Consider the following 18,437-nt stretch of genomic DNA (forward strand, 5'->3'; position numbering starts at 1 on the left):
GGTAGCGAAAGGTACTGGTGGTTCTCTCTATCGAATTGGTTGGACCATATTGTTTGTTCACTTTTGTTTTGTTAATAGTTATTTACTGTTTAAACAAAAAAAAAAAAAAAGCAAAGTGCTGGAATCTAAGAATCTAAGAAGTTTTGAGGGGCTCTTTGCCACAAAACAAAGTTTATGGATTTAGGGTTTATTTGGTTCAAAGTTGGGATTAAAATATATCAGAATCAGAATTTGGAATTGTTTATTCATTAGTTTTGGTTCAGATATGAATTCGAAGGGGATTTGGAATCAGCTGAAATGGGATTTTGATTCCACCCAACCCAGTGAGATTGGAATGACCCATTCTGGTTCTAATTCCAAACCTCTATTCTCATGAATCAAACACCCCCTTAGTATTACCATCCTTTTAATAGGGTGGTGCAAATGGATCCGATCATGATTAGATCCAAATTCAGGTCTCCCTATCCCATATTCCCATATAATTAGAGTTGGATATTATTTGACATCCTTAACGATAGGGATGTCAATGGGTTGGGTTCGGCATGGGTTTGTCTCAACCCTAGCCCGGCCTTGTAGTGCCTCAACCTGAACTCAAAATCAACCCACCTTAAAAATACATAATTTCCGGCCACGACCCAATCCTATAGGGTTTAGCCCAATACTGACCTGACCTGACTTGTAGCATTTCAATTGTATATTTTTAGCATGTTTTGAAGACTTAGAATTCATTAATTTAAATTAAAAAATTGTTTTATAGATTTTAAGGTATCATTTTTCCCATTAAAAAAAGAAAATAAGAAGTAGGGTTTCTGGCAAATAAGAGCAACTTTTTGTTCTAAATATCAATCATATTTTTATAAAATAACAAAAATAAAGTAGCTTTTTTTTTTTAATACGTAATAATACTGTTCATCGTCTTCATCTTCCCTTCTTTGGAAATGAGGCCGGAATTCCCTCTGCAACTTTGGTGATTCATCTTCAGCTTTCAGTGATTGCAAACAAGTAGAGAACAGGCTAAAAAAATTCAATCGGAAGTAAGCACGTCATCGATTCGTACGGCTTTCAGATTACAGCAACTAACGTGTTTATTCGTAATTGGGTTTCAGATCCGGAACCCTCATGGTTCGGGCATACCGGATTAAGCAAAAAAACAAGTGTTCAAAGCATTTCGAAACGTCTTAAACGTGTCGAAATAATGGTGTATGACATCTGGATAACGACAGCAGTCAGCACCGAGATTAAACCGACTCGGACAACTCGTTTTACTCGTTCATTAATCGCCCCGATACGATCCACCACAGCTCACCCACTCAATCCTGAAAAACAGTGGGGCAAAACTCTTTAAAGTCGTAATAGACAAAGAGATACTAAGTTCTTTCATTGCCTTTGATCAATCATATCCAAATGTATTTTAGAAAAAAAGGAGGAAAACGAATAAAGAAACCCTCGTATGTATCGATGAAACATTTGACAGGATTTCAAGCTTTAAACCGCTAGGATCCTGAACAGACCAGATGGAATGCTCGTTAATGGCGAAGAAAGTGATGGAAAAATCAAACCTGCGTGATTAGAAAGTGATCTCCAGCTTCCGTGGCCGTTCTTCTTAATATACTCAACGAGAATCTCATCACCAGAGCTGTAGAGGAAGGGCAGAGCAGGGCGATGATATTTTTCAAAAAAAGCTACTTGTTTTTGTTATTTTATAAGATTATTATCTTTTATTAGGGTTGTTTATGAGTCGGGTTGGGTCGGTTTACTGAGATTTTTCCAATGGACCCAATTTGGCCGGGTTACCAGAAATTAAAATCGAAACCAACCTTGTATTAAGCAAAACCGACCTGGTCGATTTGAATCGGGTTGGATCAGTTTGGGTCGATTTCGACTCTAAGTTCAACAATGGTAATTGATGGAGCACAATCCGGTCGGTCCTAGCTGTCAATGGTCTTGCCTTTGGCTGGAGCAAAAAGTGCCTGAAACGGGGAAGAAAGCGAGTAATCTTCGGGGAGGAACCCGATGGGAGTGCTCCAAAGCTCAAGTTAGTATTTCCTCAAAAGCAAGATGAAAAAACAGATGGCACAAATTTATCACGTACCTCGTTCTTGGGGGGAAGAGGGCATTTTATAACCACTTCGTGCACTCACTCCCAAGCTCCTGTCAAGTCGAGTATCATTACCTCTGCACTTCTGTCACTTCGGGTGTCATCACCTCTGTTGGGGTAGACAACCGCCACTGCTCTCTTTGTCAGAGCCGTCTCTGTGACTAGAGATGGCGGTGGCAGGTGGCCGTTGAAGTGTGGCTGTCAAGCGTCAGATCCTAAGTCAGTCAGGTGTACCACCTCAGGATACGGACTCCTTTGGTGTCAGGTACGATTGTTCGGTTCGGCGGCATGGAGACGAAGTGCTGGAGTGGTGTGCGAGGTGAAGTCTTGAGTTCAGATAGAGGTGTGGCCCGAACTGCCCTGGGGTGGGCCAATTCGCATTGTTGCCTTTTGTGCACCTCATAAGGCTCGAGATCAAAGGGAGAGTTCGAGCTCCTTTTGGGGAGTTCGGACCGCTGGTTCCTCCTCTCGAAGCTCGCGCCTTGAGCGTACTACCGTGCCGAGTTGTTGCTTCTGCCAGGCCACCCTCAGTTGTTTCCACGTGTTGGGTGGTCAAGAGGTCGGGCCAAATCTTCCTTCATCAGCAATAAATTGGTAGATTGGGCGTCAGAGAAGTAGCTAGCAACATCATCCAGCAAGGAAAGCACATAAATTAAGAGAAAACAGGCCAATAACTTTGTGAAACAAGAGCACCCCCCATGTGCTTGTGTGGTGCAAGTTTGGGTTGCAAATAGGTACTAACTACTAAGTCAGTTTAGTTCGAATCGATTTCGGTTTTTACACATGAAAACCGAAACCGACCCGAACCATCGATTCATGATTTTTTACAACCCGAAACCGATCGGTGTTAAAGAAAAATCGTCCGACTCGGGTTGGGTCGGTCCGGTTTGGTCGGGTTGGGTCTTTTTATGAACAACCCTATCTACAAGAAACCCTAAAAAGTAACATGTAAATAAAGCTTAAACTTTAAGGCCATAGAGTTTGAAGTCAAAATCCAAACCCTAAAGCTTAAACTTTAGGGTCTGCCAAAATCCAAACCCATTTCGGGTTGAAGAATCAAAACCTTAACTTGACCCTAAAGTCAAATATGCTAACCCTAACTTGACCCTATAGGAATGGATACCATTTAGGCCCCATTCACTTTTCAATAAGTTATTTATTTGGGTAAATATACTTGCCCAAGTAAGTGTTTTCCAGGAAAGGTTTACCCGGGTAAGTGTATTTACCCATGTTTTTTCATTTCCCATATAAATATAGGAATGACCACTTTATCCATAAAATTCAATTATTAAAAGAGACATTTTATCTCATTCAAGTGTTGGCAACTTTTCCCCAACAGAGTAAGTAATACCTAGAAAAACAAACTTTTCCTAATTCCTACATATATCTATAAAAAGAACAAATCAAAATCCTATTAACCAACTTTCCCTCTTCTCAAAATCCCCAAAAAGAACACCTTAACTCAACCCATTGATATCGCTAATTAACATATTCAAATCGGGATCCACATATCTGAGATCTGATCGGATCGAATCTACACTACAGATTCCTACATATATCTATAAAAAGAACAAATCAAAATCCTATTAACCAACTTTCCCTCTTCTCAAAATCCCCAAAAAGAACACCTTAACTCAACCCATTGATATCGCTAATTAACATATTCAAATCGGGATCCACATATCTGAGATCTGATCGGATCGAATCTACACTACAGTGGCTGTTTATAATTTACCCTTTTAACATTACAAGGGTAAATAATTTATCCACGAGTTTATAAAATACCTGCATTACGTACGGACTTAGTTGGCCTAGGCCCAACCTACATTATGCGGGTTAACCCGGCCCCAGTTTCAGCACTAAGCCGTTAACTGCTGTTTATATAGACAGACCAAGGTATATAAATAGCATTCGACCAAAATAACTGGGAGGTATAAGTAATTTAATCTTTTAATTAATATACCTTGAGCCGTTGAAAGACCCCAAATCCTTTGTTTTTTTGGTCTCTCCGGTTCCCGCTTCCCCGCATCCTTGTCAGACCGTTCCTGTACAAGCTTTTTACTCTGTTTTTTCTTCTCTTTGCACTTCAGAGAGCTATGCAGCCACTTCCTGATTAGATGAACCAAATCAACAGAGTAAACTGCCATTATCTACTGAACAGGTGTGGAAACTTGAAACTGCTTAAGCAAGTCCATGCCCAATCAATTATACAGGGACTCTACCGTCTCCAATACCTTGCCTGTAAAATTCTCAACAAATACGCCAGTTTCAATGAGGCATTGGATTCCCTAAAGGTTTTTAATCAGATCCAAAACCCAGATGTCATCTCTTGGACCTCTCTCATTAATCTGAACCTAACCATTGATCAACCCCACGAAGCGCTATCAGCTTTCTCAGACTTGGTCATATCGGGTTTAAGACCTGATAACTTTTCCATAGTGGGAGCTCTGTCCGCTTGCGGGCGGATTGGGGATCTGAGTCACGGAAAGATGGTTCATGGAATGATATACAGACATGAGTTGAGTTTTGAGCCAATAGTTGGTAATGCTTTGATCGATATGTATAGCAGAAATGGAGAGATTAAAGTAGCTGAATTGATTTTTAAGGAGATGGAAGTCAAAGATATTGCTTCGTGGACTAGCTTGCTTCATGGGTTTGTCAAATGCAATGACTTGGAATCTGCTCGCTGGGTCTTTGATAGAATGCCGCAGAGAAACTCCATCTCTTGGACTGCAATGATCACTGGTTATATTTGGGGAAGGTCCCCAGTTCAAGCACTAGAGCTCTTTCAGAAAATGAAATTAGAAGGAAACAGTCCTCCAACATTGATCACAATTGTAGCCGTCCTCTCTGGCTGTGCTGATATTGGGGCTCTAGATCTTGGCCAATCAATTCATGCCTATATTAACAAAACTGGCCTGGATTCTAATAGTACTACCTTGCACAATGCTCTAATGGATATGTACTCAAAGAGTGGAAGGCTTGACGGGGCAGAGGAGATATTCAGGGAGATGCCCGGTAAGGATATATTTTCATGGACAACGAGGATCTCAGGATTAGCATGTCATGGGAACAGTGTCCGTGCTATCGAAGTCTTTGAAGAGATGTTAAGATCAGCAGTCAGCCCCAATGAGGTTACATTTGTTGCAATTCTAACGGCTTGTAGTCATGCAGGAATGGTTACTGAGGGCCGAAAATGGTTTGATAAAATGAGCCAAGTCTATGGATTTGAACCCAGGATTGAGCATTATGGGTGTATGGTGGATCTCTATGGTCGTGCAGGGTTGGTAGAAGAAGCAAAGAAGTTTATAGAACAGATGAGTATTGAAGCAGATGCTGTCATCTGGAGATCATTACTGAGTGCTTGTTTGGTTCAAGGGAATCTGAGATTAGCTGAAATGGCTGGAAAGAAGGTAATTGAGTTAGAACCAGATGATGATGGGGTATATGTACTTCTTTGGAATATATATTGTTCTGTGAAAAGGTGGGACGAAGCCATGAAAATACGGAAGATGATGAAAGATCTTCAAGTTAAAAAGAGACCAGGGTGTAGCTGGATTGAGGTGAATGGCGTTGTTCATGAGTTCATTGCTGAAGATAGGATTCATTCCCTCCACTCAGAAATTTATATAGTTTTAGAAGTGATCACGGAGCAGTTGAAGATGGACTTATATCAGTGAGATGAATTTTAGCCTTGAGAAAGGTTCACCAATAGCTTTGGAAGAGGAAGGTGATCCTAGTCCAAGGGAAAACGGGTAGGATTAAAGCCAATGCCTATCCCTCTTTTTTGTCGGTTGGATTCCTATTAGTTATAATTTCCTTGAATGAGGCAAGGGTGAGAAACCACACATGTTCAAGCTTCAATTTCCATTCAGTGTTAGTAATCCAAGGCTCCTTGTCCTATTATAAGGGTGATTGGATCAAGAGGTGATGCCCATATCTCTTCTTTAACCACTGGATTCCCATAATTTGAAGTTTACCATCCTCAAACTCCCAGCAATCATTAGTGATTTCGAAGTGCTTTCCCTTTTATAAGGAAGTCCTGCCATTGCCTTTTGATCTGACACACCTTGAACCTATCAATGGCAAGTAGCATTTTTATTTTGTTGGTAGGAGCACAACCTAAAAAATCCTCCAATCATTTTTTTCCAACAATGTTTCTTCCTCATTTATGTGTTGAGTAAGCCTCTTCCTGTTACATTCTTCCATTGAAATTATTGATGTACTTATATAACTGGAAAAGGAGAATACTTATGATTGAAATACAGTTTCTTTTCTTGTCCAAAGGCTTTGTTGAAATGCTGATCTGAAGAATAGTTAAAACAATAGAGATTGGTACAACCTTTGTGTGCTACAATCTGGATATGAAGCTGAGTTATACTTCTTCAGATTGAAGCTGACTATAGGAGCACACCCTAAAAAAATCCTCCAATCATGAATTTCCAACAATGTTTCTATCACATCTATGTATGGGTAAGCCTCTTTATGTAGTATTCTTCCATTGAAATTATTGATGTACTTATATAACTGAAAAGGAGAATATTTATGATTGAAAGAGTTGGGGTGAGAGAAGAAAGAGATAATTGAAACAGAGTTCCTTTCCTTGTCCAATGGCTTTTAAAACAATGGAGATTGGCATAACCTTTATGTGCTACTATCTGGATATGAAGCTTTATTATTATTTGGTAGAAATCTGGATATGAATCTGAGTAGCACTTGTTCAGATTGGCCTCTGATTTCCCTTCTGTATGGGAGGAATAGATGCGGGCTGCTGGCATCAGTATTTGGAACCAGGCTTCTAGTACACCATATCTAGATATTATCCTGTATAGGTCCATTGCATACTCAATTATATATATATAATTACACTCGTAGGGAGGAGAAGAAAAAAGGGTTGTTGATTTCTCTCTCTCAAAAAAAAAAAAAGAAAGAAAAAGTTAGACAGAAATTGATATTTAATTATTTATCTACAAAGGAACACATGTTTTGATTTTGTCTACAACATATGGAAATGCCTTGGTGGAGACTGGATTTATAGAAAGCAAAAATCATGTGAATTCCCTGAGAACATGACATCCATCTGCACACTGGGAACATCTCCCAATGAATTTAACATACAAGTATGAAAGATATTCTTAATGTACTGTTGGATGCCATGCTCTCAGGGTTCGAATTCACAGACTTTTGCTTTCAGGAGATCCAGGATCGTCCATGCGAACCGCACACATGATTGTGACTCAATGGATGGAGCACTTCATTTTGAACTTGATTTTTCTGTCAATTAATTAGTGGACTTCAGTTTTCTTACCGTTGAGGGAGTTCCTTTTTTTCCTAACCATTCTTTGATGTCTAAACACATTTTTCTACATTCAATTGTTTTTTCCCCACATTGTCTTCTTTCTTAAGATCGAAGGTACCCACTTTATCCTTTGCCTCAACTAATTCTCTACTCTTGTCCAAATCACCCACCCTTGTAAGTTATGGGTTGAAGTTCTATGCTTGCTCCATTAATATGCACATAACCATCATCCAAGTCTTATCCCAATCATACAGGTTTCTACACCGATCCTATTCTTCCATTCTGCTTTGTTTAATGCCATATAGCCCATATCCATAGTGAAATTAATGTGGACATGCTTGTAGTTATATTGGCTTCACTGCATTTAATCCAAGAAGATGATATATTGATGATGGTTGAAGTTGATTTTGTATGATGAGTACTCTGGGGAGTATAGGTTCTTGACCATCATGGTCCTTTATGCACCAAGCACCCAAGGTTCAAACTTGAAATTGTTATTTTATTATTTTAATATGAAAAAAAAAGTCTTTCAGTTCAGCAATTTCAGCTGTTATCAAATGGCCAACCATGACAAAATCACTTCTAATAATGAGTTGCCAGATTTGACTGCGCTGAAAATTTCTCTCATCCTGAACCTAGCCCGGATGCTAACTCGGTCGGGCCGAGAATGCGTATGCCATCCCAAAATTTAATAAACAATTCACAAACTGCCCCTCCTCTCCGGGTATCCACCAAATGGCCCGCCCGGTTGGACCCGATATTCCAACCCGTAACTAACCCGACACATTTCCACCCATTTCTTTCTTCTTTCATCCCTCTTACCCTAAACAGGCTGGCACATTCTTAGTCACTCTATTTCTGAGCCAATCTTCCCTCCGTTGATCTCTCGAACCTATTCTAGGGCATTGAATCTCCTCTTCTTTTTCGTATGATCTCGCCTTTGCAATGCACAGCATTTGCCCTTGCACTCGAACCGTTCTCCGTATTTCATCTATATAAATAGTGAAACTCTCAGCAAAAAAAAAAAAAAAAAATCAAGTTGATTCGATAAGTTTGGCCTCAGCCTGAGAATACTTGGTCCGCGTCTGTGAAAAAGTTCGGCAAAGATGAGCTCTCTGCATGTATTCCTGAACAGCTCGGTTACTCCATCAGTCGATCTTCCACGCTTGTTCAAGCTAGACAAAGGACAATCTTCTTCTACTCGGTGTCTTCGAATCTCGGCTTGTCTTAATCTGGACGTGCAGATATCGTCTTCTGCGAGCTCGAAAAGTTCTTCTGGGAAATTAGGGTTTGGAGAGAGTAAGGAGGTTATGGAAATGGAAGGGAGTCTTTTTGTTGGAACTTATGCTAGAGTTCCGATTGTTCTAGCGAGTGGCAAGGGGTGTAAATTGCATGATGTTGAAGGGCGGGAGTATTTGGATATGACTTCTGGGATAGCGGTTAACGCTCTTGGCCATGGAGACCCTGATTGGGTGAAGACAATTACTGAACAGGCAAACATTCTCACTCACGTCAGTAATGTCTACTATTCCATCCCTCAGGTGAGGATTTCGGCTTGTTGGATTAGTTCTGTTCTGTATAGCTCTCTTACTCCGTGCATCTTTGAGTGTTAAAATGTCCTACACCTAAATTCTTAATGGCGCTTCTGTAATTGAATGTCTACATAATATGCCTTTTAATTTTACAAAGCTGTTTTTACCTGGGCATGGTTCTCAATTATTTCTGGTGTCTGAATTTGCGTGTGGTGGTGGAGGAGGGGAATGGGATCGAAGACCAACAATGTTTTATATGCTTTAACGTAATTGGAATTAATGCATAAATGAAAAGTGTTACCTTAGGTTACACAATATCATTAACGATTAAGCTGCATGAAACCATAATTTTTTGTTTTCTTTTGGTAATGAGGATTTTTTTACTCACACATATATTTTGATTGTTGTGCGTATGGACCAGTTATATCTTCTGAAGCAATACTTGTAAGATTCCCAAATGGGGTACATAGTTTTTAAGGCGCCAAGGCGAGGCTAGGCGAGGCCTAGGTGATGAATTTTTTTTAAGTAAAACCATATATCTTAGGGTAGTTCCCTAGGTTCTATAACCATTTTTCCTTTATAATTATCCATAATTTTCATAAGAGAAGTATATATTTCATGTTTTAAGTTTAGAAAATCAACATTTTATGAGAAGAAAAGGAACAAAGGAAAGAAAATTCAAAAAATATAGGGGCTGAACCCCTACTTTTGTTATAGGAAGAGAAGAAAAGAAAAGGTGGAAGAAGAAGAAGATCTGTAAGAAGAAAATGTGTTGATTAGACAAAATTTTAGGTTCTTCCCTTGCTTATTGGTTCAGGTTCTGAAATCTTTGAGGATTCAATCAAGGATCAAAACTTCAATACGATACACCCCGTATCGGGTGTATTGTATTGTATCTTTGGTGCCTCAATACACATGTTTACAGGCGTTTTTGGGAGCCCATTTTTTAAATGTTTGTATTTAAAAATGAAATTGAAAACCAAAGAAATTAAAAAATAGGGAAGTATCGTTATATGTACTGATACACATACACCTCTGCCTATACACAGAGGTGTATCGATACTTTGAACCATGGGTTCAATACAGCAGTTAGCAATGTTTGTATTGATTAAACCCTAACAAATAAGAAAATAATAAAAAGAAATTAGTACATAAACACATAAAATGAGTATTCTAGTTTAATAATGCCTATTTTATAATTATAATGTCAAAAAATTAAAAATATAAAAGTATTTTATAACGTTGTGCACAAAACTACTTGACAATTGGGCGAGGCGAGCCTCCAAGGGCGTCTTGTCGCCTAGGCATTGCCTTGACAACTATGATGGGATATCAAGCCATACAAAGCTAAGATACCAATTGTTGGATAGTTGAAACTTGAAATTGAAAACCATACTAAAGATTATAAAAAAAAAGGGTTGAATACAAAGGACTCTGACCTACCTTGTCAGGTAACACAACAGGACAAATACTACCCCTCCGATCCATTTGTAACGTGACATCACATGCCTATTTTATTTTTGAAGCCCAATTTTGCCCTTTGGTGTTGACCATCTGTTCACATTTGAGCGAGAGGTTCCCTGCAATGTGATCGTTCTGAGTTCACCAGAAATTGCAAAGCCTCTCATAATCATGAGTGATTTTGGAGCTCAGGGTTTCTGATTTTTCAATAACAGATTCTTCTCTCTGTCTTCTTCTGAGCATTTTCTAGAAATATTGGCCTTTATTCTTTTTTTTTGTCAGAATCTATTGTCTTTGCAACTCACCTTTATTTTACATTAAAGAATCTGGAATCCCAGGGTTTCAGTCTTAGATCTTTTTTGCTCTGAAAATGATCTCTAATATCCTCTTCCGAGTGAGCTGTAACATTTTCAGTAAAGAATACCCAGTAGAAGGTTGATCAAAAAAATACCCAGTAGAAGATCAAGAATCTGCAATCACAAGAAATGCAGAAGCTTACAGGAAATTTCAAAGGAGAGAGGGAGGGTGATGCTGAAGAAGAGCAAGGGCACGATGAGGTGCAGGAAACAGGAATTGGCCAGATGGATTAGAGTCAGTAAACATGTTAGGTTTGAGGGAAGATGAACTGATGGTAATTAGTGGGAATGAAGGAATTTAGGAAAGTACATGCACTCAAACTTTTAAAGAAAAAAGATCTATAGAATGAAGACTCTGGAAGATAGGGATGAAGATGGGGGTGAGTTAGATGAAGAAAATGAGCAAGTGGAGGAGGTGGTATTAAATGAAATACATCAGATTAACAAAACAGTTGATCTGGAAAAGGTGGTGCATCTAAAGGAAGGGATCAGTAAATCATTGGGTTTGAGATATGTGGGAGGTGAAGAGTTTGCAAGGAAGACATTTAAAGAATTGGAGAAGTATCCTATGAAAAGTATTTCTGGATTTGAAGTAGCTAAACCTTAGGGACTGAAGATGCTCTAGATAATAAGAGGCTAGGGCAAGAAATAAGGGTTGTTGACAAAGAGGGGGGAGAGGTGGATGTTTCCTTGACTTTTGAGAAGAATACAGTGTTGGAGCTAGAGAGTATTAATGACTGCCCTCTGAATCTGAAAGAATCTAATAGGCTCCCCAATGTAGTAAGACACTTTAGAAACCAGAAAAATTGCTGAATTGTTAAGGTTTCAAAAGTTTTTGCAAGGATAAAAGGAGGGCTTTTTTCGGATTGGACCTAGCAAGAAGGTGAAAAAGTCAAGGAGAATTTCCAAGAGAAGCATTGAGATTCTGATCCAAGTTACAGGAGAAGTTGCTTGGCAGAGGTTGGGTGCTTTGGCATTGTAAGCTGAACTCCAAGGGGGTCAAGTAATTTGGGAGTGGGAGTATGATAAGGGATTTCGTCAGTTTGATTTGAGGCAGTGATTGAAAAGGCATGCCTAGGCACATAGGCGAGGCACATTTCAAGGACTGTGCCTTGCCTAGGCCTAGGCGTAGCCCCTTTAGAAAGGCATGCACCTGGTGCCTCAGCCTAGGCATGTACCTTTGTTAAATTTTGCGTTTTTTGTACTTTTTTAAGCATGGTAGCTGGGCCAGGGGCTTCATTCCTGGACCCCCAACCAAGCCCCTTGGCAAGCCCATATAAATCCATGCTAAGGTCTTAAGCTTTTAATCCCTAATTGGTTTTATAATTTAGTTTTAGTTCCGTATCTTTTTTTTTTTTTTTTTTTAATGTATTGTATTAAAAAGAATGAAAGGAACAACATTAGTAAAAAGGGGGTTCTCTATTTGGGCTTGCCTGAAGCAATTATTTAAAAGGTGCACCTAGGCACATGGGCGAGGTGCATTTTAAGGCATTCATGAAACCTTTTAAGGCTCGTTCTTTCAAAAATTCTCTGTGTACAATCATCTCTAGTTCTAGTCTTGTTCTTCTATTGTTTGCTCTTTTTTGTTTTCAAATTCTAGGGTTTTAGCTCCAGCAATGGTTGTTTTAGATGCTATTATGGATCCATGAAGCAATGACTTCTGGTTTTTTAATGTTTTCTGGTCCTAGAGCTAAGGACATTTTTTTTTTCTCTTGCTTTTAGTTAGGTCTTGTTGTTAGCCAATAGTTTCTTAGATCATGGCTGGGAAAACTAAAAAAATTGAGTTATTTTAGAGGTCCTTATTTTCTCTGTTTTGCAAGGGTTTCCCAAACTTGGAAACAAACAAAGAAAATGGAAGGGGAACCGCAGGCACCAGTATATGAACAGACACTATGGCCATTCTAGTTGGTGGCGAAGTTGTAGGGAATTGATTCTATTATTTTCCGCATAGAAGGATATAAGTTTCTTGCAGTTATGGAGTGGTTGTCTGGTTCCTTATGCTTGGTTTGGAAGCTTCCATCAACAGTTTAGTTTGTCTTCTGACTTGGTAGGTCAGAAATGGTTTTCTTTGATTCCATCATAAATCGTTGTGAAGCAGACTTTGTAGAGATCTCATTCTCTATGTTTTTTCTTCTCTGAGATTGATCCCATCTCATTCTCTATGTTGTTTCATTTTGAATACTTAAATTATGAATATAAAATTTGCAACTGATACTGTATTCAACTGTGTTAAAGCAACATAGTGCATATAACAAAATAAAATCATATACTATTATTTTAAATAATTAGTGGTAAAGAATAACATATGGAGCTTTAAAATAATTTTGTCTTACTAGTTGTTAAATGCCTAGTTGATTCTTAGTTTTCTCAGGCTACCACACCATGAGCATTGACTGGCTAGTTAATGATGTAGTTGGTCTGGCTCTCAGCTGATTAGTTGGTTAACTAGTTGGCCTTTTAGTAACACAGGTTGAATTACAACTCAAGTTTTTCTTTCCCTATACCCCAATGTATTATTCCACTCCTATTTTTCATTGGTATCCCCCACCTCTCTCTCTCTCTCTCTCTCTCTCTCTCGATCAGCAACTCAAAAATTTTTATTAAAACTTAAAGAAAAAGAGATTACAAAAAGTTGTTAGGAACAAAACCCTTTACAACCAAAAAGACCCACTACCCTTTCAACATTGAGCCCAAAACAAGTGATGTCTATATACTCCTTGCTTAGCTAATCCATCCGCCAACCCATTAGCGGGCCTCCTAACCCATCTTACATGAATTTGCAATTGTCTTGATAGCAACTTGAACTGCCTGAATTCATTTCTGAATTGCCTTAATACCCCTTCTCTGTTTTTCAACCAATCAATGACTATCTTTGAATTTTGAGTCCCCTTGTACAATCAGCCTCGTGATTCCCATTTCCTTAGCCTTTTGCACCCCAACAATAACAGCCATGAATTCAGCCTTCATTGAATCTCCCTGATCCATAGTCCCCAAAAACAAACCACAAATGTTTCCACTCCCATCTTGAATCACCCCTCCAATTCCGTAGGGTCCCAGATTGCCAAAACCACTTCCATCAAAGTTAAATTTCATCCATCCACCAATTGGGGGAGACCATACCTCCAGGAACTTTTGTTTCCTAGAGGAAGAAAGTGCAAACGATCCCTACTTTCGAAAAATGTCTTCCATTGGAAAATCTGAAAATAGATTTTAAGTCTTTACCCAGTGAGCTACTCTTACTGTAATAGTCTCTGAGATTGCCTCCTTACTTCTCTCTCTCTCTCTTTCACACACACACACACACACATCACCCCCAACCTCCACATTGTGATGGTACAAGGTATAATGATAGCATGCACCTACATTCAGACTTTCACAGATGCTGCCGTGCAGTGCGTGCGGTGCGCGCTGCTGCCTGGTGGTGCGTGCTGCGCGCCATGATGTCGCTGCCATGCGGTGCCGGGCGTGTGCGCGCTGCGTGCTGCCGTGTGGTGCGTGCTGCGCGCTATCGGTGGTGTGTGCTGCCAGGCGGTGCCTGCTGCTGTGCGGCCTGCCAGATGGTGTGACCATAACATTTTTATCCTCTATATAAATTCATTTAGACACTCTTTTGAGCATTAATTGAAAGAATGAATGAGATTTTGCTAACTCTTGTGTTTGATGCTGACTCCAAGCTTATAAAGGTGCTCACTCCTAGAGAAACCTAGTGGCGTGAAATACATTATGCTCTATCTTTGTCCTAATAGCTGATATTATATAATTTGTGTTTTTGCAAGTAGATATTGCTATTATAGAATCTCTATATATGAATATATACATACGTTTTTTATTCAGCGTTGACCTTTTGTTCTCACCTTGTCTTTATGATGCATGTTTCTCCTTATTTTTCAATTTTATTCTTGCACTGTCTCTCTTCTTTTCTCTGTCGTTTCAGTTATTAAAGCTTCTGCAATCCTTTCATAACCAATACTTTTGATAATCTTAATTTTTCTAACTCTTATGAAACTTTGCAACCTATAGGAATGATTCTAATAATATTTTCCCACCTATCAGTTAGTCCTCTCTTTTATTTAATTTTTAGAAACTACTCTAAGTTTTGTCCATATGCTCTTGCTGGGAGCATTTAAAGCTAAATCCCAAAGCAAACAAGCTGAGGGGCCTTCTGGCCTGTTCCCAGCTTGATATAGATCATTTCAGCCAGTCAGCCACTGTTATTACTTATTGCTTGGAGGTCTGACATCATACTACCTCTTTTTTCTATGTTGGGAAATGAAAACTTACTGTTAAGTATCTATTTGTAAAGGCCAATGCCCAATGTCGGTCCCATCTATCTGGGGAGGGATGGGCTGGATTACAGACCTAACACTTGACAAAGTAGCATTTTTTTTTTTAAAAGCAATTTTAGAAATAGATTGGAAATAACCGTATTGCATTAGTGTTAGTGCAATGTTTGCAATATGCACAAAATAATTGAATGCAACAATTATTTTGATTCATCTACAGAGTTCTAAATTCACATAGGTACATGCACATAATAGTTAAAAAAACAACAATACAACTTACTATTTTCGACATTGTAATGTTGCATAGATATATTACCAACCAAAAAAGTAAAAAATGTTTCATAGATATATTCCAGAGGCACTCCAAGCTTTTGAAGCGTACTAATCTTGGAGCTTCAATGGTTCAATTCCACCGATCCTCCCTCTCCAGATCCAACTCCTGCTTCTGAGACTTCTTCAGCTCCATCTTGATATTCTCAATTTGGTATATGTTTGGTTTCTTGTTACTTGATTGCTTTCTTTCATGATGGCTAACTAAGAAATACTGTGTTTCTGCAGGTGGAGCTAGCACAACGACTGGTGGAATGTTCTTTTGCCGATCGTGTCTTTTTCTCAAATTCAGGAACAGAGGCAAATGAAGCAGCTATTAAATTTGCTAGGAAGTTTCAAAGGTTTTTGAACCCTGATGAGAAACAGCCAGCTGTGGAGTTTATTTCTTTCTCCAATAGTTTCCACGGGAGAACAATGGGTGCTCTTGCTTTGACAAGTAAAGAGCATTACAGATTGCCTTTTGAACCTGTCATGCCTGGTGTCACTTTCCTAGAATATGGGAACATACAAGCCGCAAAAGAAGTGATCCAGCGTGGAAAAACAGCTGCTGTTTTTGTGGAACCTATCCAGGGTGAAGGGGGTATATACAGTGCTACAAAGGAATTCCTGCAGTCACTGCGTAGTGCTTGTGATGATGCTGGAGCTCTCCTGGTCTTTGATGAGGTATGCAGCTATTTAATTTTGAATTATATTCATGGCTTTATAGAACAACGTCATCTGCTTTGCATACCTCGCCCCCAGGGAGTGGGGGTTAGTCACATTGACTTTGTCAATCTCTTACCCTGAAGATATCTTTAATGGGTCCTATGAAGAGATATATGTGACCATGAAATCTTCTATGTTGCAGATTGGGAACTTTGAAATTAAAAATCTTAAATTTTCTATATCTAGCTTTACTTGTGAAAAAGGTCCAGTGAATGGTGGGTGTAAAGCTTATTTCTCGATCATCTTTTATTTTTGTGCCATTTGACATCCTTTTATTTTAGAAAAAGGCCATTACCAAATGCTGGTCATGACTATCCATTTGACATCCTTTGGCATTTTTTTGGTCACAAAATGGTTGCTCTGAGGCTTGAACATGCATTTTTATTCTTGGCAGCCCAGGATTTTACCATTGCACCAAGAAATGGCCCGTGATTAGATGTCTGTTACACCTATAATAGTGCTAATGCCAGTTAAACTGCTTGAACATGAACTGTGAACTCTCCATTAGGTGTAGCATGTAAATACTGATACATTGTTTCATCGACATGGATGCTGGAGTCAGCATCTGTTATTTCCCGTGCAGAAATGGCTTGTGCAGTAAAATTAGGGATGCAAATTGGTTAAGTTTGATGGTAAACCCTCCTTCACTTGACCCTATTTGATTGGGTGAGATCAGATTTAATTGGTTGTCAGGTAGGTCTCAGATCAAATGAACCTGAGCAATGATGAGTTTGGGTTGAGACAAACCTGACCTGTTTCCATCACTATGTTGTAGTTTCTCTTTGTTTTCCATATTGTTGTAGGTGCTGTTATTTTTCTGTTTCACATATTTTGGTGATATTGCGCTATGTAAATCACCCTCTTTCTGTTCATTTTTGGGCTTCCATTAAAGCTGCCACACTTGAGATATATAAATCTCTAGCCTCCCGCAAGACTCACATGCACAGACATGCACGCATGCATTCATGCAAAGAAATGCATGGTCTCTGGAGTCTGGACTGCGAATGTGGAAATGTGGTGTTGGTCTTCTCCATTTTGCTTTCTGATGTTGCATGGTTGGGATCCGTATTCCTTTTGTTTATAGGATTATAGCCAAGATTTTATCATTTCATTGGTTTTGCAAGTGTTCTACTTATTAATATACATTATGTCCTTACAACTAAGTGACATTTTTACAACATTAACACACAAATGACTGCTATGTCTTTATGAAGACCTGGCATGGCATGGCTGAAGGTAATTCTCCTTCAATTTTGGGGGAACTGAGAATAAATTTGACTTGTAATTACTTTAAATGGGCCTTTATTCAAGATGTGTATATCATGTCATATGTTCATGTGTTCTTCTGATGTTCGTGCCTCCTACAAATTTTATCTTAATGACATCTTGTGTCAGGTTCAATGTGGATTAGGCCGAACTGGGTACCTCTGGGCCTATGAGGCATATGGAGTAACCCCAGACATAATGACGCTTGCAAAGCCTCTTGCTGGAGGTCTACCAATTGGTGCTGTCTTGGTGACAGATAGAGTAGCTGCAGCCATAAAATCCGGTGACCATGGAAGCACTTTTGCTGGTGGCCCCCTTGTCTGCAAAGCTGCCCTCACAGTATTTGAAAAAATTAGGAATCCTGAGTTCTTGGCTACTGTCTCTGGAAAGGGCCAGTCCTTTAAGAAGTTGTTATCTGAGAAACTAGGGAAAAACCCCCATGTGAAAGAAGTGCGTGGGATTGGGCTCATTATTGGGATTGAACTAGATATTCCAGCTTCGCCACTCGTTGATGCATGCCGAGATTCAGGCCTTCTTATCTTGACTGCTGGAAAAGGAAACGTAGTAAGGCTTGTGCCACCACTAGTTATCTCTGAGCAAGAATTAGAACATGCAGCTGAGATTCTGTTGAAGTGCTTGCCTGTTCTTGATTCAAACTAGCAATGAGAGATCAGTAGTAGCATGTAAATGTTGTAACTTCTCGTATTTACACCAAAATGGATTTATGTTTAGTGAAGCACATTACATTTAACCATTTATGATTTATTATAAATGGTGGTTGTTAGCTTGAAAATATTGGAAGTTGTGCCATTAGATCCATGCTGAGAAGTAGACAAACGAGTCACCAAAGTTATTAGATTGGTTTTGTGAATGCTATTCTATCTTATGTTTTAACACAATGCCCTTTTCAGCTTCAAATGATCTTTTAAGTTGGAGCTTTAAGGAGATCAAATTTGGATCGACTCGTGTATATCCAAATTGAATCTCATCAGATATTTACATATGTTCTGAAATCAGAATATGTGAAGGGATGCTATCTACGCAGAGAAGAAGAGAATTAAGAGTGATTTGAATGGAAAAAATAAAATAAAAATTTGGGAGGGCTTA

General features: G+C 39.1%; 1 protein-coding gene and 1 pseudogene across 2 annotated transcripts; both read left to right on the plus strand.

The window, feature by feature from the left end:
- The first annotated feature begins 4,108 nt into the window (after positions 1–4,108).
- LOC148864128 (pentatricopeptide repeat-containing protein At2g29760, chloroplastic pseudogene) lies at positions 4,109–6,384 on the plus strand (annotated as a pseudogene). The gene has a single exon (XR_016109400.1). The product of XR_016109400.1 is annotated as a pentatricopeptide repeat-containing protein At2g29760, chloroplastic pseudogene (transcript).
- Positions 6,385–8,212: 1,828 nt separating this feature from the next.
- On the plus strand, positions 8,213–18,123 carry LOC148864129 (acetylornithine aminotransferase, mitochondrial-like). Its single transcript, XM_088975728.1, has 3 exons — positions 8,213–8,938; positions 15,588–16,022; positions 17,460–18,123. Exons 1-3 carry the CDS (start codon positions 8,504–8,506, stop codon positions 17,988–17,990), a joined length of 1,401 nt encoding a protein of 466 aa, XP_088831854.1. The 5' UTR covers positions 8,213–8,503; the 3' UTR covers positions 17,991–18,123.
- The last annotated feature ends 314 nt before the right edge of the window (positions 18,124–18,437 follow it).

Source organism: Nelumbo lutea, chromosome 3 (assembly GCF_056320005.1).
Source record: "Nelumbo lutea isolate HS-2025 chromosome 3, American lotus-T2T, whole genome shotgun sequence".
Taxonomy (NCBI): Eukaryota; Viridiplantae; Streptophyta; class Magnoliopsida; order Proteales; family Nelumbonaceae; genus Nelumbo; species Nelumbo lutea.